The sequence below is a fragment of the Microtus oregoni genome, unplaced genomic scaffold (assembly GCF_018167655.1).
Source record: "Microtus oregoni isolate MIOR12 unplaced genomic scaffold, Mior012 000020F_ref0000438, whole genome shotgun sequence".
Lineage (NCBI taxonomy): Eukaryota > Metazoa > Chordata > Mammalia > Rodentia > Cricetidae > Microtus > Microtus oregoni.
Genome location: NW_024543079.1, coordinates 12,762,483 through 12,785,827, shown reverse-complemented (window position 1 = coordinate 12,785,827; position 23,345 = coordinate 12,762,483). Strand labels below are relative to the sequence as shown.

General features: G+C 41.8%; 1 protein-coding gene across 3 annotated transcripts in view; it reads right to left on the bottom strand.

Moving 5' to 3' along the window:
• Ndrg3 (NDRG family member 3) overlaps window positions 1–23,345 on the bottom strand; it is a 66,517-nt gene that overhangs the window by 9,569 nt on the left and 33,603 nt on the right. For all 3 annotated transcript variants that reach the window (XM_041670304.1, XM_041670306.1, XM_041670305.1), the window contains 7 exons: window positions 12,948–13,053; window positions 10,722–10,842; window positions 8,692–8,754; window positions 6,520–6,580; window positions 5,501–5,587; window positions 2,096–2,152; window positions 96–199 (listed from right to left, as the gene is read on the bottom strand). In XM_041670304.1, the coding sequence (XP_041526238.1) occupies window positions 96–199; window positions 2,096–2,152; window positions 5,501–5,587; window positions 6,520–6,580; window positions 8,692–8,754; window positions 10,722–10,842; window positions 12,948–13,053 (599 nt within the window). The remainder of the gene's footprint in view (window positions 1–95; window positions 200–2,095; window positions 2,153–5,500; window positions 5,588–6,519; window positions 6,581–8,691; window positions 8,755–10,721; window positions 10,843–12,947; window positions 13,054–23,345) is intronic.

Below are 23,345 nucleotides of genomic sequence, written 5' to 3'. Positions count from 1 at the left end.
GCAGTAGATTATTCCTCCCGTCTGCTTCCTTAGATGTCACACAGACTTTAGAGCTGGACTACACAGTTAACAGAAGGAATGACAAACAACTCTACCCATTATAGGAACCCAGGAAGAGCTGGAGGTTTTCTTGGTTGATGTCTTGAGCAATGTGCAGTCTGTAGGTTTGAATGAGGTCCAAATTGGCCTGCAACTCCTCCTAGAATAAGTGAAAGAAAACACCAGTAAACTGGGCTGTAGAACAAGTCCATCCTATTTGGTTAGTATTCTCAGTGGCAATAGCCTTTCCACGCAGGGATTTGGGGCGGAGCTTAGGATTTACTAATGTACAGATACACTGAATGGCAACATCTTTATTTGTCTCATCATAGTTCAGTTCCATATTCTGTGTCAAATGAGGGCACCAACTGGTATATGGAATGGCACGTACTAAAAATAGTTACACAGAGCAAAAAATGTCACGCCCAGACAGTACCCATTGATTTTACTCATTTGAAGTTCAAAAGCAGGCAAAAGTAGAGAGGTAATGGACTAGTGAGTACACTGTTTAGGAGGATTAGTGAGCAGGAAGCACACAAGAGAACCTTTTTGGTTGGTAGAAATATTCTACATAATAAAATATATGGTAGGGCTGGAGAGATGGCTCAGGGGTTAAGAGCAGTGGTTGTTCTTCTAGAGGACCTGAGTTCAATTCCCAGCAACCACATGGCTCACAACCATCCTTAATGAGATCTGGTGCCCTCTTCTGGCTTGCAGGTGTAATGCAGACAGAATACTCTATACACAATAAATAAATAAATCTAAAAAAATATGGTAAATAAATAAATCTAAAAAAACAGGACAAAGATCAGAGACATTACATTACAGTATGTACATCATCGTAGTATATGTGAATTATGTCTCCTTAATCAAGGAAACAATATAGATGGAGGTCACCCACCAACAAAAGAATGAGAGAAAAATACCAAGGACTTAGAAAGCTGAAGGAAGAGGATCCAAGTTTGAGGACATGCCTGGGCATAGGCATTGTTTCAGAGGCAAGAAGGAAAATAGTCAGACTTAGAGTGACTGCCGGTAAGAAACAGGAAATGAGATGGGTTGCAGATTTTCTGTAATAGGGCTGTACAAGCTCCTTTCTCTAAACAAAAGTACGTTTGTTACACTGATAAAATGTAATGAAATAAAAGAAAATAATGAAGGAAAGACTATTACTTTGGAGCTGGACCTTGATTTAAATGTCAGCTCCTTCATGTTCCATGTGGACAATGGTGGCATATCATGCTGTGTTTCTGACCTTAAAATAAAGCCAAAGGTGCTGGAGAGAAAGCTCAGTGGTTAAGAGCATTGGTTGTTCTTCCAGAGGACCCAGTCTTACACCACATAAGCAAGATAAAGAAACTACCTCGCACATACATAATCAGTAGAAGGTAAGAGCCTGATCTGTCCTAACCTAGCACTTTCCTTGAGGCGTATTCAGAATATTAAGTACTCTAGACTGGCTAGCCTCTGCCCCTCACTGTAGCTGTTCCTCCACACCCCAGCCGCCTCACAGCTCCTGACCTCACTGCCCAGTTTCTCATCACTCACTTTTCTCTCTGAAAACAGGACTGCAGGCCAATCCCCACCAACAATTATCCACAGCACAGGTCACTCCTGCTGCAGATTTCAGTGTCCGCCAGTCCGTGAGGACAGAATGAGATCATCTCTAAGCTCCTCTCACAAGAACATCTCAGCGCTCTTTGTCTTCTCCTTCTGAAACTTGTATTTCTGTGAGGCCTTCTCTGAACCCCCCGGTGGCTCTAAGGATGTCTGGTGAGCACTGGTGTTGTCAAACACACAGATGGCATTCTGCTCACAGGGGACAGGTGGGGAGATGCTGTTTTCTGTCACTCTCCAAGTGCCAAGATCCATGAGCTAAGAGAAGCTTCCCTGCAGGCCTGGCCTTGGCAGGGCCACATGTCCTTCTGACTGCAAGGAACATGTTATCTGCCAGGATCCAGGAGATTGCAAGGTACCTCTCTTTCTTTTCTAAAACACAACAAAGCTTCGCACACAAGCCAGTAAACCCAGCTCTTCCGGTGGTACAGGTGCTTACCTGCCCAAAGTGATGAGCCAAAATGATGTCCACGATGTTGGTCGTCAAGCCTGAGAGCTGGAGGAGAAAAGCTGTGTTAGGAGAATGAGCACGCGGGAGCAGTCACAGGCTGTCCACTAAAGGAGGGACACACAGTGTCTTCTAAAGCAAACAAACACACATACTAGTATTACTTCAAAGAAATGGGGGGGGGGGAATACAAGGAAAAACTAAGTATTCTTTCCATGGCATGAGCACAGCTTCCTTTGAAATAGGGCTGGAAGGAATAGTGGCCATTCCTTCAAAAACAGGGAGACCTGAGACCCGTGGCAGTCTGCCGCTTCATCCCTGCCCCTGTTTCTGCATCTACACTGGGTTGATGGCAGCAGAGATCGACTTACAACCTGGCCCAAGACATGCAAGAGACAAAGGAAAAATTCCTTCCAGTTTTAGCCATCTTTATTTCAGGCAGTGGGAGGAATAGCTATATTTACAGCTCACATTTTGAACATTTTTCTCCCAGCTCTTCCCATTTCAAAATGATGCATCTCACATCTAATAAACGCAGCAATCTGTAAATCTGGAGACAGTCTATTTTCAGAAACATCTCCAGCTCAAATGATCTTGCCAGTTCCCCTTTAAGCTTTCTTCCTGGGCTTCAGATGGAATTCCTACTGAGGACTTGGATTGTAGGTGACATACTGAGTTGGAGGTGGGGATGCAGAAGAGGAGGTGAGGGAGAGACAGGGACATAGGTGAAGGTCAAGGAAACAAGATGGCCTGACATCACCCCGTGGGCTGTCAGTGAGCCACAGGCTACAGAGGAAAGAGGAGGAGGATTAATTACCCCGCTCACTTCATGTGTTGCACTATTCAGAATGCTCAGACTCAAAGTGTTCTATGAATGTCACTAGGCTGTTACACATCTAGGTGTGAGGGTCTTATACTAGACAGGTGAGCACATTTTACAGCATCAGACTGAGAGAGAATTCCAATGCAGCTGGCACCAGCATTGTTAGTACACCCCATCCAAAGCTAGGGAAGGCAACAGTCCCCAATGTAAATAAATGTGCGGAGCATAAACAGACTGTGCAGAATCTGGTCTGTTGATAGGTAGAAAATATATGCAGGGTCTCATTTATCTGGAGTTTGAAAAACAGACCAGGATAGCCTGAAACTCACAGAGACATATCTGCCTGCCTCTGCCTCCAGAGTGCTAGAATTAAAGGTATGTCCCACCATCCCTAGCCCAGATAGTTTTTTCTTTATATGAGAATTTTGTAATTTTCCTTATCAAACAGCCAAAATCTTTTGTTGTTGTTGTTTATTTGTTTTAAAAACAAAGTCTCACAATATAGCTCAGTCTGGCCTCAAACTCTATCCCTATCTCACATCAGGCCTCAATAAGACAAATTTGTGATCATATATTATTCCATTCTATAGCATTACATTTGTGTTACCTTCTCTTATTGGTAATTAGATTTTATCTTTTTGTCTTACAAATGTTTTCAGAGTATCCTAGCATGGTGAGTTTCTTGCTATGTGACCTTAAAATTTATTAATTGATTTGGTTAACCTGAGAAGAGCAGTTTAAACAGTAGGAAAAAAAAATCAGGCGATGGTGGCATACACCTTTAATCCCAGCACTTGGGAGGCAAAGGCAGGTGATCTCTGTGAGTTTGAGGCCAACCTGGTCTACAGAGGGAGTTTCATGACAGCCATGGCTTAAAAGAGAAATCATGTCTGGAAAAACCAAAAAAATAAAAGCAGCAACAAAAAGCAGCAGAACATAAAAAATCCAAACAAAATAAAATAGTGGCTGGTATACAGTAAGCATTAAATATGTGTTACTTTCTTTAAAGGTCATTATAACCTTCCTTTACAACTACATCACTATCCTTTAAAGTTCTCAGATACTAAATTCCTGGATATCATAGGTTTGAGTACCAATAAATCCCTGATAAATGTGATCAATGATGCTGTAGTACTGTTTTGGTGGTAAATTACAAAGACATTCATGGTAGCCAGAAGGTGTCTAAAAGCAGGTATTTAAAAATGAGATTATTACATCTTCCTGATAAGGGAATGAAAGCAAGTTTTTTCTCTTATGGAAAACATCACTGCTTTAACTTCAACACCCATATATTTATATTAAGATATATAAATAGAATTTGCCTTCAATAAGAAAATGAACTGCTTCCATTGCAAACTGAAAACAGGGATCACGTTTTAATGTAGGGGAACCTAATGCTAACAGAATACGATGCTTTCTCCATGGTCTCTCCTTTACTCGAGTTGAGCATGGGGATTTTTATATTCATTAGGTCGTTAGCATACTTATTTTGTTTTCTGTCTGCTGGCACATATTGTAAAGATCAAATTTCTTCATTTTTTCATATGGTGAAAATTAATAATCCATATGACATGTGGAACAGTAGGAAAGAGCTATTTCTGTGTTTACTAGAGATATGATTCATTCATTCATTTTATTTGTTAAAAGAATAAAAATGCAAAGCAGACAAAGATATTTGAGAGACAAGAATCCTGCAAGAGACTTACGTGCAAATTTTTTAAAAAAGATTTATTTATTTTTATTTGCACTGGCGCTTGCCTGCATGTATGTCTATAATGAGGGTGTCGGATTCCCGGAATTGGATTTAGAGACAGCTGCCATGTGGTGCTGGGAATTGAACCCAGATGCTTTGGAAGTGCAGTCATTGCTCCTAACACCTGAGCCATCTCTCCAGTCCCATACATGCAAAATGTGTTTATGTTGAATGGGGAGCCATACAAGAGGGGCAGAGGATTTCAGAAGGAACTTTATGAGAATATTCCAAAAATAGGCAGAGATGTCATTGCCTCTTAGGGAAATTCAAGTTATAACCTATAACATTAACAAAGATGGTAAGAGGTAGGGTATAGCATAATATTACAGTACTTGCCTAGCATGTAAAATGGTCTGGACTCATTGCCTATACCACAAATAAAAAACAAAGATGACGGCAGGACAGTTTTCGTTGCTGTTGCAATAACAGCAAGAATGATAGCAAAGAAGCAAGACACAGAAGAATATAGTCTACAATACCAATTACAAGAAGCTTCAGAACAGATGAGACCAGTCTGTTGGTAACAGAAGACAGAATAAGGAAATAATGGGCAAAGAGAATCTGTCATGAAGAGGTAGAAGATCTGAAACGACTCCATGGCTGGTGGTGATGACATGTGCTAATATTCATAAGCTGCATATTTAAAACATTTTGTGAGAGGCTGTGGATGAAGTTCGATGTTATGAATGCTTGCATAGCACATTCAGTTCAAAACACTCAACAAAACGAAACATCTCATTTTGCCTTTAAGCTTCATGGAAAGGTAATTTTCTAAGGGACGAGAAAATGAACAGATGGACACTGTCATTGAAGGACTTACTTTGGAAGCCGCCCAGTCAATCCAGCCTTTAGCACACGGGTCAATGTTAATGAGCACAAGGCCTTCTACCAGCTCTGGATGATTGAGCTGAGAGAGAGACAGAGACAACTGTGTGAGACGCCCACTCCCCACTCCTTTAAAGCAGCAGCCATGCTCAGCAGGTCTGGGCTAGGCCTCGCTCCTGGAGTCTGGAAGGAGGACTGCAGAGATGCTCTGGAGCCCTTACAGACAATTCCTCTTGACATCTGACCCAGCACCTGGAAACCAGGCTCTCAGGATGCTATTAGGCCATCTGCCCTTCACAGGTGCTGAGGGAAGATAAGATTTTGTGGCTACAGCAGGGGAGAGCATGCTGCAGTTGTTTGACTCACAGGGGGACTTCCTTATGGACGGGTGTGCTAAAGCACTTGGCATAGGGGCTTCTGTGGGCTGCTGTGGGACAACATGGGCTCCTGATTTTTTTTCTTGAAGCTGCCTGAATAGGCAATGCCATCCCAAACTCCCTCCCCTGTGGCCCAGGAGGGATCACAACAAGAGTCCTCCCCTATGACCCAGGAGAGATCACAACAGGAGTCCTCCCCTATGACCCAGGAGGGATCACAACAGGAGTCCTCCCCCATGGCCCAGGAGGGATCACAACAGGAGTCCTCCCCTATGACCCAGGAGGGATCACAACAGGAGTCCTCCCCTGTGGCCCAGGAGGGATCACAACAGGAGTCCTTCTACAGGGTTGGAAGGAGACTGCAGTCCTGCTGTTTAGTCACATGATGGTGTCAGTTCATGGCTTCTCAAGCTCATTTTTCATGGCTTTAACAATCCCCCCAGAAGCCGTATCTGGGTCTCTTTACAACGTTCTGGCCTCATATATGGATTTTCAGGTCCTCTACACACAAGGCAAGCCTTTATGCACACACACACAGGCTGGAGCAGTTGGAACTTACAAAACCAACACAAGCAGGCACCCAGCTGGGACCCACACACTGCCTTGGGGAGTTGAGACTAATCCTTCCTGTACTTACTGCAAATAGGCTGAGGATGTAGGCTCCTGCTCCAACTCCAATACCAATGATGCCCTTCAGACTGTGAAGAGGACACATCAACAATTGACTGAGTCAACTACCTTTGGAAAGAATACAAGCTGCATGTATACAAGAATCTCACACAGTTACTTAGACAAGCTTCTTCAACTTTTCAAACTTCAGTGTCTTACCAATATCAACAAGGGTAACACCACCTACTTTCAAATTTGCTTTTAAAGGTTGATAAAATATGTTGTGGGGGTGGTGGTACACACCTTTAATTTCAGCACTTGGGAGGCAGATGCAGGCAGATTGTTGTGAGTTCCAGGCCAGCCTGGTCTACATAGTGAGCTCCAGGAAGGCCAGGGCTATAAGAGAGACTCAGTCTCAAAAACTGTGTGTGTGTATATATATATATATGTCTCAAACCTGGAATTCATTTTCACTACTACCTCAAAATTCATCAGTAAATCTTGTAGAAACTACCCAGAATTATTTCCATTAGTTACTACCCACTTTACGTTTTTATAATTTTAATTTTTTTAAATAAATAAGCTTTCATTTATTTTTAAAGATGATTGTATTTAAGTAAATACACTTGTATCTGTGTGTGAATTAAGTGCAGGGTGAGTGTGGAGTCCAAAAGAGGGCAATGAATCTCCTGGAGCTGGAGCTAGAGACAGTTTTTAGTCACCCAACTGAGGTACTGGGAACCACCTAGGTTCTCTGCAGGGGCAGGAATTTCAACTGCTGAGCCCTCTCTTCAGCCTTCACAATTCATTTTAATCCATCCCTAAACAGAATCAAGTACCAAGCTAATTTTATTTTTTTCCTAAACTACTATGGTTGTTTAACTTGTCTCCATACATTTTCCTTTTACTCCTCTACAAATAACTAGAATAGGAATAATTCTTGTTTTAAAGTTAAATAGTTTTACCAACATATAATTTATATACCTACAGTAATCCCTTTAAAAGTCTAACTATGTATCACTCCAGAACTAAAATCCATTGATGTCTTTCTTTATTACAATAAGGACATTTGATGTGGGATTCCCCTCTGTATGCTGTGAATACCATGGGTTAATGAATAAAGCTGCTTTGGCCTATGGGAGGGCAGAATTGAGTAAGGTGGAAATTCCAAGCAGATAGAGGACAAAAGAAGGCAGAGACAGGGAGACGCCATGGAGACACCGGAGGAGAAAGACACCCGCATGCCGGTACCAGTAAATCACGAGCCTCATGGTAAAAGATAAAATAATAGAAATTGGGTTAATTTAAAATGTAAGAGTTAGTTAATAAGACGCTTAAGCTAGGGGGCTGGAGAGATGGCTCAGAGGTTAAGAGCATTGCCTGCTCTTCCAGAGGTCCTGAGTTCAATTCCCAGCAACCACATTGCGGCTCACAACCATCTGTAATGAGGTCTGGTGCCCTCTTCTGGCCTGCAGGCATACACACAGACAGAATATTGTATCCATAATAAATAAATAAATAAATATGTTTTTGTTTTTGTTTTTTTTTAAAAAAAAGAAGCTTAAGCTATTGGCCAAACAGTATTGTAATAAATACAGTTTTTGTGTGATTATTTCGGGTCTGGGCGGCCAGGCCTGAACAAGCAGTCTCCACCAACAGATATTGTGAACTTTTATCTGATCTTTCAGGCTTACGGAATCTGGTCTGTGCTTCTCAGGTTGTTCAACATGCCTTTCCTCCATTTGATCTTATAATTATTCTGTCTTTCTTTTGCCCTGGCTCTCTGTCATAGCCTATATGGCACGTACCCAGGAGGACATTTGCTAGCTAGCTTCATTTATGAGGAGCCTGCTATTTTAGCTATCATAATATTCATCTATTTCTTTGTACTGATATTGCTTCGTGTTAAGGATCAATCTCAGGACACAATACTTGCTAACAAGTGCTTTATCACTGAGATACACCCCTACCCTACTTTGTCTAAGGCGTCTATTATGATTGGTTATCACCTACACCCACCTAAGTGCAATGAACACAATGACTCTTCTGTTTGTGAATCACTAGTTTAGAGAATATAAACTAGAGTCAAAACAAGATAATAAATCTCAATGAAAAGACACCTGCTTATTGGGAGTGAAACCCTGGGTGTCATTTGCAGCAAAGAGAGGGGAGAAAGTAGAAGACTATAGAATCTACTCACCTTAAGTGTGTAAGTACAGGAGGCAGCATTTCAGCTAGCTCATCCATGGTGGGGTACTGATACCTGAAACCGAGAAGAACACCTTCTGAATTAGAAAGCATCCACAATTCCCAGTTTCTAGGAAACCTTGACCAGTCCAGGAATCTTGGAGAAACACAAGATTTTTCTTTTCCTTTTAACCAAGGGCTCAAAGGGTGTGGTTTAGTTGCCTGAAAACAACTGTGGCCTGATCCATGATCCTCCACGGCGGCCATGTGAGGAAGGAAGGAAGAGGGGCCACAACCCTTACAGCAGAGAAAGCTATAGGAAGAGAACTGGTGAGATGGCCTACTGTGTGCTATTTCCAAACTCTTAACATTCGTTTCCAGGCTCAGGAATGTCCAGCAGCAAGAGACAACTCAGGAAGTAGCTTGCAGTCTGCCAATCATATTTAGAAAGTAAATATGTAACAGAAAATATCAATTTCCTGGGCCTATGCACTATTATAGAACTTGGGTTCCTCAGAATACTCATTTATTTCATTTAGGTGTAAGATAACATGTTTCTTTTATAAACTGCTTAATTATAATATGAAGTGATTCTAAAATGGGCAGGCAAGTCCAGGAGCTGACCAGAGGAAGAGTAAGGAGAAAATCAGAGATGATAGATTCAAAGAGGGACAGGATATTTTAAGATTATATATATATATATCTTATAGTAAATTATACTAGAGTAAGTATGTGCATGTGTGCGTGTATGTATTTGGCTAGTCTTTATATAGTAAATGGCCTCCTATATAAGGAGGTAGGATGTGTTCCATAACCAATATGGAGCTCAGACTGCATCTGGTGAACACTATATGGGATAGAATGTTCTCAAAACTATTTATGCAAAAGTCAGAAAAAACCTTGATGGATGTCATCTGGATGAATGACAACTGCTTATTTATGATATGAACTGATTTTAAAATCACCAGGTAAGCCCAGGGGCTGCCCCAGAGGAGAAAGAGTAAGGAGAGAGTCACAGAGAGGACAGCATCAGTGAGAGAGAGGATATTTTAAAATGACACTGATTGTGTGTGAGTTGCGTGCATGTGAGGTGCGTGTGTGTGTGTGTGTGTGTGTGCCTGTAAAATAATCGCCCATATGCGTGTTAAATAATCGCCCGTGTTTGGTGACCTCTGCCCTCTGCTCCACAATCAACAGGCGCTCAGTCTGCTTCTGCTGAACACGGTAAGGAATGGAGCGCTCTCACACCACCTGTGCACAAATTAGGAAAAAAATCTTGGTAGATATCACTTGGGCGAATAACAACTCCTATCTGAGAGACACAACAGCTTGGAAAGAGTCAACGAAGATTCTGGAACAAGACTTCTTGGGTTCGAATCCCAGCTCGGCTACTTATTTGTACAGTGACCCAGATCCTATAGGGTTGTAGGGATCGAGTGAGCTAACAAACATGAGCATTTAATGGTTTCTGAAAAGCCTGGGTTCTATGCAAGTGCAGGCACTCCCTTGGGAATCTGTGACGCCAACATACAGAGCAAGTTTAGCATGATGTTGAGTGCCAAGGTCAGTCAGATGGTACCCTTGCCTGTCAAGATGGCTTCAGAATAAATGGTTCCCCAGGTGTCCAAAATCCATCTCTAGGTGGGAATTCCAATGGGAAGGCACTCCCAGAGCAGGTTCAGAGGAGTCTGGGCTCTGCCTATGTGTCTGGCACTTTAGGAAGAGACACAGAAGTGACAAGTGTACAACAAAGGAGTCGGGACAGATGGGAGTCCGTGCGAAGTGGGAGCTCCAGACACATTCTGCCTGTGACTACAGGTACATAGGTCCCGGCCATGCAGCGGCAATCCTGGTATGTGAAAACACAGCAGCCCTCAACACACTTACACACAGGCTTCTGAGACCAGGAGCAGAAAGACAGGCAAGCAGCACCACTTGTAAGTGTGATACCATCACAGGGAGGGAAACACACCAAGAGCCCCTACCATCCACCCATTTGTTCTTTGGCCTCAAGCCTCCCAGAAGTCTTCCCTGTGGCCTTACCCTGTTGGGAAGGAGGGGGCCCCTTCTTGCTGGCCTGGGGCATCCACGTGACAGACAGCAAAGTGCTGGGTGATCTCCTGCATATCCTCGAAGTTGAAGAAGGTGTTGAAACAGGATTTATCTATGAGACGAGAACACCCGTGGATCACAAGCTCTCCAGCTCTCCCCAGTTTTCCTCTGCTCAGCAATGCTGAGCCCATGCTCTTTCCCTCCCTTCTCAGCCCCAGTCCACTTAAGTGAGGAGTCTGCACACAGCCTCACTCAGGCTGCTGAAGGAAGACTCCACAGGAGGCACCTCTGTGCCTGGAGAGCAATTGGTTCTCAACTCTACACCATGGGTTCAGAGTAAGGACACTTTGTGGGTGTTTGCTGGGTTTCCTGGTGGTGGACAAAATAATCTCCTACCCACAATGCTGTCTTTCATGCACCTGACGAGGAGACACTGACCTTCCCCTGACCCTGGGTAGAGGACATTCCCAGCTGCTGACCACCCGGGGCTTTGTCAGAACTGCTAGGCGCAAGGAGGACATGCTGCCCTATTTCTTTCCTCTTAGCATAGGGCCTTCATCACTTCTCATGCTAAATCTCAGCCCTGGGCAATCAACTCAGCACTCTGGAAGCCAGAGCTGCATGAAGGATACAGGTTTTGAGAGTCTGTGCACTGGTAGTTAGAACCTAACCTTGAGAGGGTATTTCAAGTACTGGCGTTACATAATTTTTGGCTTAGAGACTAAACTCATTCCACATGTTCAGTGTTGCTTTTCTGAAATGCTTTTTTAACAGAAGTACCAAGACTTTTGTATTTTTAAATATCTGCATATAAATAATGAGAAATCCTCTGGTTTTATATAAACTTGAATATAAATTTTTTTTTTTTTTTTTTTTTTTTTTGGTTTTTCGAGACAGGGTTTCTCTGTAGCTTTGGAGCCTGTCCTGGAACTAGCTCTTGTAGACCAGGCTGGTCTCGAACTCACAGAGATCCGCCTGCCTCTGCCTCCCGAGTGTTGGGATTAAAGGCATGTGCCACCACAGCCCGGCTCATTTTTAATCTCACATATACCTAATACAGATTGTCTAATGATTATTGTATTCAGTACTTTTAGTGCACCTCTGTGTTGAATGTGACTATTACCTTAAGTCAGACATAGAAATTTCTACTCATCACAACACAGCAGCATTAAAACAGCTCCAGATTTTGTAGTTTTGTATTTGAGCTTGAATAATAGGGATACTCAAAGTGCATCATGATGGAGCACCTACTTAAAGAACCTAGTAATAGGCTGTTGAAAGAAAACTTAATAATTCAGTGAGTTTCTCACAACAAAATTAAGTTGAAACTCTAGATTTTTCTAACCTCAAACATAAACAAAGCACCATGGCTTAGGTGGTGGAAGAGCACTTACTGCGCATGAGCATGGCCCTGCATTCAGTCACCAGTACCCTTACAACCAAACAAAAAACAGGAAAGGGACTTTGGCTCTGCTCTCATAGTACCTGACAGGTCAGTCTGAAGTGGACACAACAAAAAGGAGAATATAGTCTAAAATCCTCCAAGTGCATGCCCTGAATGCTACCTAAAGATGGTAACCCTGCATGTGACAATAAAGATGGAGTGTAAGAAAGACTAGTTCAGCTGGACAGTGGTGGTGCATGCCTTTAATCCCAGCACTAGGGAGGCAGAGGCAGGCACCAAAGCTACAGAGAAACCTTGTCTCGAAAAAAAAAACCAAAAAGTAAATAAATAAATAAATAAATAAACAAATAGAAAGACTAGCTCTGCTTTATTAAATACCACTATTTAGGGCTGGAGAGCTAGCTTCTTAGCACCCACATGGTGGCTTACAACCGCCTGTAACTGAAGTTCCAGGGATCTGATGCCCCTTTTGGATATCCACAGGTACCAAGCACACAGGCAGTGTACATGCAGTACAAGCAGTCATACACATAAAATAATTTTTCAAAAAAAAAATGGAAGACTATCCAAAAAAATAAAAAAGTAAATAAAAATATGATTTAATGCCAGCACATGACAGGTAGATCTCTGTGAGTTCAAGGCTAGCCTTGAACAGAGAAGAGCTCCAGGACAGCCAGGGCTGTTACACAGAGTTTGCCTTGAAAAACCGATCAATCGATCAACAAATAATTAAAAATGGAATACTATTGTTCCCTTAATATATAGAGATTACAGATGCTGATTAAAAAGTGAAGCTGTAAATCAATACATACGGTTGAGCCCAATGTCATGATATGTCAGGATAACTGGTCTGTTTCCTTTTGGTAAGCCTCTTATGGTGACGTGGACCATACCATGGGGTGTTTCAATGTCATGTTCCTGCAATAAGACAACATAAAATCTTAGAAAGGCTTAATGGATCATAAGCCCACCAGAAACAGACAGTACTACACACACTATTTGAACTTTCTAATTTATTATCTACTAATCAGATAATAAATAAATACACAGAAAAAGATTCCTTGTTGTCCTCAAAGCTCAATTTTAGGAGACCAGGAAATCAAGAATTTGTTGATAAATTTGTAATTTGGTATGGGAAGGAGATCAACAAATTAGATAAAGAGCCAGGAAATATTTAAGGAAAAAATAGTTAAGAAACAGAAAATGGTAAACTATTCCTGGGTAAAAAGCCAGAGGCTTCAAAGATCTTGAACACGTGTCTAGCTGCAGATAATTCCAGTAGACACCAAAAGGCATCTTGGCCTCGAATTCTTCTCCTTTCTTGGATGTGTCCTATATCATCTGTCCATTACAGGAGTGGCTCTTGGCTGCCATGTGTGTACATGAAACCTTTGAGCCACAGCTTCCTAGAGGTAGGAATGCATCTGGTCATGTGATGTCAGCATCTTTCCCTAGGAATTTGTGTTTGGGATTGAGAGACCACATCTGTGACTCGGTGCTTCTCCTGAAGCAGGAAAGTAACCTTGGTAGCTTCTGAGTGGCCTGCCACTTCTCTAACTCCTGGTCCTCACTGTGTGTGCTCTTAAGACAGCCTGGACAGCTTCTGAGTGGCCTGCCACTTCTCTAACTCCTGGTCCTCACTGTGTGTGCTCTTAAGGCAGCCTGGACAGCTCCTGGTTTAGGATGTGCCGGGCAGTTTGTTCTTTATATCTCACAGACACGGACCGAAGCAAAATTAAGAGGTAGTCAGAGTAGCACTCAGCTCAGGGAACTGAGGAAAGCCAGGTAGTGCTGGGAGTGCCTGCAGCAACAGAGAATGATGGGTGGAGAAGAGAGAGGGGGCAGAATGTTGAGGTTTATTCTAGTCTTTTCCAACTTTTACATTTCTAAAAAAAAATTATAGCACTTTGCCTCATGAATTTCTGCTGAAGTCTCCATCTGTCTTAGAAAGTTTCACATGGATAAGAAAGAATTAATTATGCCAGTGAGAATCTCAGCAAATGCAATGGATCTCCAGTACAATTTTCTATTTAATAGTGAAGCTCATTAGAACACATGGTTTCTCTCATGTGGAAAAGACAATTCTGCCTAGTAGGACATCAGTATATCTCAAATCCCAGCCTCCAGACCAGAGCACAGAGACCTTTATTGATTCCTGTATGCAGGTTTCACTATCTGACATACCCGGTTGCTGATTTTGCCCATGAAAGCTCACTGTATGGCTTACACAAAAGGAAGAAATGAAGACTAGACTTAGATATTGTGAACTGGTTATAATATGAAGCATAGGGTTTAGATAGAAAGACTATGACGATATAAATCCCTGTTATTGCATGAACTTCTGTTTATAGACATGTCAGACTTACAGAAGGAATTTACACATGTATGTGCATGTGTACACACAAACAGACCAAGGTAATTTATTGAATATCTGCTTTTTAAACCCTTCCTACATGCTATATTCTGATCTGAGCTCTGAGGTTTATAGAGCAAGCCAGAGAGGTGTTGCTGCCTTAGAAATACTATATTCTGGACAGAGTGTCAAACAATGAAACCAAAACCTAACCAATCCATAACAACAACTTTTGAGAAATACGGTCCTATCCTAGAAAATTAAGAAAGCAATGAGGAAAGTAAAAATGCTTTGGAGAAGAGTTTGGAAATCTCTGGTTGTGCTGAGAAGGGCCTGCCTACAACATTTGTACCCTCAGAGGTGTGTGTGCGTGTGTGTGTAGGGGGGTTGGCTTTTTTTTTTTTTAAAGAATATCTCATTATATATCCCTAGTCACAATCCTCCTTTCAGGTATATCTGAAGAAATTCTCAAGCATGGGTATATACACAAAATCATCAACCATGCTTATTTTAAAAAAAACCAGCCCCCATATACATTAACAGGGAAATTAATAAATCATGATTTATTTATACAATGAAATGAAAACAAGTCAACTAGCAGTACAATCATTAACACCAAGAAATATTTAAAAATTTAAATACCTAGTAAGAGCAGGACAGAGAAGATTATGTGTGCAATAAATCATTCATAAAGACATTCCACAGCACACCACAAATTCTATGTGTTTATGATATTTAACAAATGCAGTATTGGAAGCAATGTATGCTAGTCTGAGGGCTTTGCCTCCTTGAGGAAGAAAATGGAGTCCGAAAGGGAACTCAAGGATACCGGAGTTTCATCTCCATGTTCTGTTTATTGAGAAACAAATATAGGTGGGGAAAAGGAGGGAGAGGGGACTAAGAACTCTAATTTTTAGGTATCACAGTTCAAGAAAGGTTCCCCAAATTTGTCACTATGATCATCCAGTAGTAGAATCTTCCTTCTGCCTCACCTAAACCTTTAATAAAATCTTGCTCAAACAGTCTGCTTGGGCCCCAGCTAAGCCTCTGAGCCCCAGAAAGCATTCAATTACAATGTGACCTTAACACAGGAGTCTCCCAGTCCCTAGCCAGTAGTCAGTGGTACTATGTGTATGAGAAGATGGACACTGAGCTGAAAAAGGAGGAACAGAACAATGGTAAAAATGGAGCTGAAGACGACAGGGTTAAAAAAAGAACACTTTAATGTGGGAAGGGGGACGGGACAAATAACTGCTTTGTCATCACCCACAACGTGTATGAAATTCAGAGTCAAAATTGGACCCTCAACAAAATCTCAACCTTTCAGGGAGAGCTCAGTCCCTACCTTCCCATAATATGCCTTCAGATCGTGTAACATCCGAAGCATCAAAGGGCCAGGAGTCTTCACTCTGATTTGCTGCCCTGTTTTGTTCTGTTGCCCTGTGTCATTGTCCCGGAGTTCCTCTTCCTTTTGGAAGACTGTGAATGTAAATGGTTTGAGAGCAACAGCGCGAAGGGAAAGAAGGCACTAACCTCCATGGGGATTTGTGGATATATTTCCATTGTAAACGAGGGGAAGAGGTGCAGAGACCCAGGCTGTGGAGCTGATTCAATGGTCAGAGCACTTCAGCGTGTGAGCTGCAGCTGCCTTTCTGATGTAGTCAACCTCATCTGTCTCACTGGCTCTTTCTCAAGTGACTTACACATCACTATTCTAGAATGTGACCCACAATGGCAGCCAGTGATCAAAGGGCGGAGCTCAAGATGCCTTCTCACAGGCTGTTGAGTCTGTCTCTGTGTTGTATACTTTATGAACACACTACACTTCAGACTTATAAAGCAACCCCAGCTCATACAGGCCGCTGAATTCCTTATCCTGACTGCCTTGCCCCATCAACCAAAGATTCATCTTACTTAAAAAGCCTCTTAATTTGAGCTAGGGTGGTACCAGTATTGGATAACCACCAACTCTGGTCTCTTTCTCGTGTCCTCTCCCTTTAGCTAAAGATGTGTTTGCCACAGTTCTACTTGTTTTTTTTTTTTTAATTTCAGTTGAATTATGACCACTTCATGCCTGTCACTACTTCTTTCCTATTAAACATGTTTTTTAGTATAAAATTTTATTGTTCCAAAAAGCAGGTGTGATGTTTGTGGAACTCAGGTCTTTGCTAGGCAATTGTACTTCATCTGAGCTACACTCCAAGACCTGGTGCATAGGGCTTTTTGATATAATGCCCCATTCACTACCTTACTCCTGTACAGAGAGGCATAAGGTTCACTTGTATAATCTCACTGCAAAAAATAACCTGCCAATTACTTCTCCTCTGTCCTATCACATTTCCCTGTTTAAAGGTCCATGACACATTTCCTCTGACTCTGGCCTTAACTTTCTCCCCTCCTCCCTCTCGCGCCTTTCACTCTGGTTCACACAACACTTTCAGGCATCTAGTTTTTGCTTTGCGCCCACCCACAACTTCCAGCCTTCCCACAGACACGTTTCTCATCTGAAAATCTTTCTTTTGCAATATGTCAACCTAAAAAGTCTTTTCCTTCTTCAGAACCAGATCAAGTATCTTCTTTCCACAACCTTAGCTGACAATGAGGAGAGAGAAAGAACAACCAACCAACCCCTAAAATACCCCAGAACTCTCTCTAACCACATGGTGTTTCAGGGGTGTGCTGTGTATGACACCATGTGTGAGCATCTCTCTACCAATGAGAATCCTGCCTTAGACTTTATCATAATGTTACAGATTTTTTTTCTTAGCGCTGTGGCTCTGGGATGTAGGGTTTTAAAAAGTTGGTAGCCATCATACATGTGATGTGATATGACCTGTTGAAGGAATAAACCCTCCACTTACAGAGCGTACAGGCAGGTGGTGATTTGTGATTTTTGTTTGTTTTTGACTTTTCCAGTAAGTTCCTCCTACCCTGTCTCTCACTTGCCACCAACTTAATTCTTTCTTGGTAATAAGACATTGTCCAAGTGACCTCATCTGCAGAGGTTTAAAACCATTTGAACACCTTTGAAGAAGTGATCACATACACTGATTGGCACTATAGTAATAATATCTAGTCCTCAAATGGTCCTTTGCAGAGTTACTGCAATTAAACAGGCAACATGAAATTATTCAATCCTTGGTCAAGCCTGGATTATCATACACCATTATCAGCTTCTTCTACAGAAATGATATATCCTGCCAGACAAGAGTTTCTTCCTGCCCATTAATATTCACTGAGTGCTGGGATTAAAGGCTTGGATCACCAACACCTTTCTGGCTGAATTTTTTTTTTTTTTTTTTTTTAGTTTTTCGAGACAGGGTTTCTCTGTAGCTTTGGAGCCTGTCCTGGCACTGGCTGAATTTTCTTAAGTTGCTCTTGGTTATCATGAAAAAACTATTACTTTCCTTACAGCAGGGCTGTACACATACAGAGAAGAGATGGCATTTGTTTAAACTATTGCTCCAACTTTCTAAGTAGTCACATGGGAGAGAAGAATCAAGAAGCACCAAATAGACAGGGGGACAGTGAGGGGCTTGTCACTGTCATCACACAGCAAGTGCTTTTCTCCCTCATCAGTTCTGACCACATCACCTTGAGACACCCCTCCTTCACTATTCTCCATCTACATTATAACTTCTGTTTGCCTCAGAGGACCTGAATAGCAATGGAACCACTTGTGACAAGAATCAAGAGAAATAGCACACATTTAATTAATTTTCACAGTTGAAAAAGATCTGTATGAGCTACAGTTGATTAGTAAAGAAAAAAGAAGAAAACTGCTGTTTAAACATAAGTTGTGAATTTGGTTAATGATTCTGAGGTGATTTCCTGAGGCTTTCATCACAGATTCTTTAAAAGATTTTTCTCAGGCAAAACCAAGACCCAAAGGAAACCCTGGTTATGACTCAGTTTACCCTAGGACACAGCTGTTCTAGTGGAGAGCATTAATAACTTAGCACCAATAACTGCATTTAGTGACTATGTTGGTCTGACATTTGTTCTGCTCTTCAAGGATATCTAAGAAGCTGTCCTGGTTAGTTTTTTAACCAATCTGAGTTCCCTGGGAATGGGAACCTCAACTGAGAAAATGGCTCCAAGAGACTGCCTGTAGGCAAGACTATAGGGCAATGTCTTGATTAATGACTGATGTGGAAGGGCTCTGTCACTATGGCTGGTGTCTTCTCTGGGTTGTACAAGACAGTAGGTTGAGGCAGCCATGGGCAACAAGGCATTAAGCTGTGCTCTTACACGGCCTCTGCTTCAGTTCCTGCCTCCAGGTTCATATCTTGAGTTTCTACTTTGGCTTCTCCTGATGATGGACTATAAGATGTAAGATGAAATAAACCTTTCCCTCCCCAAGTTGCTCTTGGTCATGTCCTTTATCACAGCAATAGAAAACAAACTAAGACAGAAGCCTCAGGCAAGTTGGGCCATTTTTGACTTCTCACATCACAGTTCCTATGCTTCAGGTCTTCTTGTTCGTGTGTGTGTATGTGTGTGGGGGTGTGTGATGTGGTGTGTGTGTGGTGTGGTGTGGTGTGTGTGTGTTGGAATCTGAAGATTGGACCTAGGGTCTTGTATATGCTAGGCAATCACTCTACTACTAAACTATATCCCTAGTCAGTTTTTCTTTATAACACAGAAATTCCATATATCCAAAACTAGTGACAATCGTATGACCTTAACAAACACCTGCCATCATTCTACTTCTATCAGATCTCAATAAACGTTATATTTTACAGTGCCAGAAGACATTAAAGCTTCACTCGAAATATCAAGACTTTTAGGGAGGCTATTTTTATGCAAGATGAGTTACTTTTGGCAGCAACAAAAGGAAAAAAAATCAAAACCACTGTATTTCTACATTGGTAAAATAAGGTTTAAGCTTTATTATCATTCAGATACATTAAAAAAGAAAGTATTTTAAATGAAGGCTCCAAAGATAGGCAAACTGGAACACAACAGTATAGGACTTCATAATAAAAAGAAAAGAAGGGATATAGCTTTTTGTGGTTGATTTTCAGGGCTAAGGACTGAACCCAGGGCCTCACACATATCAGGCAAGAGCTCTACCACTGAGTTATAGCAGCAGCTCCAATATAAAATAATAATAACTGCCAGGCGATGGTGGCACACGCCTTTAATCCCAGCACTCGGGAGGGAGAGGCAGGTGGATCTCTGTGAGTTCGAGGCCAGCCTGGTCTACAAGAGCTAGTTCCAGGACAGGCTCCAAAGCTACAGAGGAACCCTGTCTCGGGTGTGGGGAGGGGGCTGAACTCAAGTTATCAGGCAGTAAGTACCTTTCCCCACTGAACCATCTCACTGGCCCCTTGCTAGCGTATTATTGTGTGGGTCTTGCATACCACAAAATACATTCAAAGGTCAGACGACAGCTTTGTGGTGCTGGTCTCTCCCTGTACCTTATGCAGATTCCAGAGATTGAACTCAGGCTATCAGGCTTATGTTGCAAGTGGCTTTGCACACTGGGCTATTTTACTGGTCCTGCTAGACTACTTTTAAGCCTTAATATTTGTGGTGGTTTGAAAAAGATGGCTCCCAAAGGGAGTGGCACTATTAGGTGGTGTGGCCTTAATAGAAGAAGTGTGTTACTTTGGAGGTGGGCTTTGAGGTCTCATATATGCTCAAGCTACTACCAGTGAGACAGGTCTCTTCCTGTTGCCTGCAAGTCAAGATATAGGACACTCAGCTACTTCTCCAGCACCATGTTTGCCTGCACACCACCATATCCCACCATGATAATAATGGACTAAACCTATGCAAATGTAAGCAACCCTGATTGAATGTTCTTCTTTTATAAGAGTTGCCCTGGTCATGGTGTCTCTTCATAGCAATAGAAACCCTAAGACAGAAGTTGGTACCAGGAGGGAGTTATGATTGTGAAAAGCCTAACCATACTTTAGTTTGAAGGAATTTGGACTTTGGGAGTTTGGGTTGGGAAGCAGTGGAATGCTTCAAGCACTGCTTCATGGATTATACCAGTAGGAACATGGAAGACAGTGGTGCTAAGAGGGATTTGAACTGTTGGGGGCTGCTCAAGAGGTTTCAGAGGAGAAGAATTTTAGTATGTTGCCTAGAAATCGTTCTTGTGATATTTTGGTGATTGCTTTTTGCCCTTGCTGGAGGTGAAAGTTAAGAGTTTTGGATTAATTCTTTGGCAGAGGAAATCTCAAAATAGTCTAGTCCTAGGATAGACTCTGTTGTGCAGTTACTAGTGTTAACTCCAATGAAGACATATAATGAAAAGGAACAAGGAAAAATATTTGAGGAGAAAGGGAACACCAGGAAGTGAAATAGAGCTAAATCCTATATTCAAGCAGATAAACAGATTAAGAAATAGAATAAAGGGAATGATGACCTCAGGGCAAAAATCTCACCCAGCTAAATTTCCGTCTTGTGAAAAGCTTAGAGCCTGGTTTGGTGGTGCACACCTTTAAACCCAGTGCTGGGAAGGCAGAGGTTGGTGGATCTCTGAGTTGGAGGACAATCTGGTCTACAGATCCATTTCAGGACAGCCAAACTTATGCAGGGAAGGACAGAAAACTGTTGAAGATGTAACTGAATGAGAAGGCCATGTTCTAGTCCCAACAAGTATCAGAAGTTGGCAGCTTTGGCTACATGGTTCTGGCTTTAGAGTCAAGGATAGAAGAAAGGTATTATGGAACTTTCCTTCACGACTAAGAAAAGCAGCTGAGGCCAAACATGCGGAGGCCTAGAGAGGCCATTGCATCAGTCCGTGAAGATGAAGTCTGAATTGTCTTGGAGATGTTGGAGATGCCGAGTCATGGGATATGTGCCAAGGAAAGCTGCTATAAGGGGATAGAACCAGCCCAAGAGAGAGAAGTGTGTTACAGTTAACAAAGCTGAACAGAGCTGAAGAGTGTGAGACATGGAGATGCAGAGTTTGGAGTGTGCCCAGCTGGTTTTCAGTCTTGCTTTGGCCCAGTATTTCCTCACTATGCTCCCCTCCCTACATTTTGGAATGGTGATGCATATCCTGTACCATTACATATTAGAAGTATATGACCTGCTTTTTTATTTTGATTTAACAGGAAATCACAGTTAAGAAACAACATGAGGGGGCTGGAGAGATGGCTCAGTAGTTAAGAGCATTGCCTGCTCTTCCAGAGATCCTGAGTTCAATTCCCGGCAACCACATGGTAGCTCACAACCATCTGTAATGAGGTCTGGCGCCCTCTTCTGGCCTGCAGACATATACACAGACAGAATATTGTATGCATAATAAATAAATAAATATTTTTTTTTTTAAAAAAAGAAACAACATGAATCTCAGAAGAGACTTTGATCTTTAGAATTTAAATAAGTTTGAGACTGTCATAGACTATGGGGACTTTTGAAGTTGGATTGAATGCATTTTTTGCATTATGATATGGCTTCAAGTCTTTGGGCGCCAGAGTGGAATGTGGTAGTTTGAAAGAGAATAGTTCCCAAAGGGAGTGGCACTATTAGGAGATACTGTCTTATTGGAGTAGGTGTGGCCTTGTTGAAAGAAGTATATCACTATGGAGGAGGGCCTTGAGGTCTTATATTTGCTCAAGCTACTTCCAGTGAGATAGGCCACTTTCTGTTGCCTACAAGTCAAGATGTAGGGCACTCAGATACTTCTCCAGCACCATGTTTGCCTGCATGCCACCATGTTCCACCATAAAAATAATAGACTAAATCTCTGCAAATGTAAGCCACCCCAATTAAATTTTCTTCCTTTATAAGAGTTGCCCTGGTCATGGTGTCTCTTCACAGCAATAGAAATCCTAAGACAATCTTAAAATTAATTACACTTAAATTTATATTTATACTTACATATGAAAACAGTAGTTGCCAAGAATGAGCAAGGCCCTGGGTTCCATCCCTAGCTCTGGGGTAAAGGAGTACTTGTGCACGCACATGCACACGCGTGTGCACACACACATACACATGCAAGCATACACACACAAACACACAAGTAAAACAGAAGAATAGATGGTTTAAATTTACCAACTTTGGTATCTGATGAAGGCAAGTGCTTCCATGCTTTCAGATAGGAGTGTACACATACTATTTCTTAAACGCTTTGCACTGAGTCCCCCATCACTCTTTCTCAATGATATCCTTCTAGGTAAATTATATCAAAAGCAATCAACTCTAACTAACTAAGCTAGAATCCAAACCATAACTAAAGTCAGATTAAATAAAAAATCTAAACTCGATTTTGACTGACCCTATTGTCCCAAAGTATCAAAAGTTCTGAAGACTTTTTGAATTTGAGTAAAAATGATGCCCGTGCACACTAGGCTGGTTCTATCATACACACAAGAACCAGCTGGAACCAGGACTCAAGAACAGTGCTACCAACCTTCCCTTGCACAGCAAGCCTCATCTAACCTGCCACATAACCTCAGCTTTAAGGACAAGTTGTCAGTTCTAGACTTACATAACTAATGGATTTGGGAGGAGCCAATTTTTCAGCGCCATTTACTCTATGACCTCACCCAGAAAATAGGAACAAGATCACATTTGTCTAATAGATACTCTATCATAGGAGACCAATAATTATGACAGACCTGATTTCCTGATGTAAAAGCTATGCTTTTTAAATTTCCCCATACAAGAACTGAATAGACTGTTTTTTCCTTTTGATGTTAATGCTATAAAGGCTGTACTTAACATAAAGTACATATTGGAAATAACTCTTTGTTGATGGATATGCAGGATGGCTGAGTACTGGAAAGAAGGAGTATGGTTTGAAGTGCCATCCTTGCTGCTAGTATCCTCTGAGTTGACTTTATGTTGTTGCGATGGCAACAAATTCCAGAGTGAGACAGCCAGGCTGTGTGGG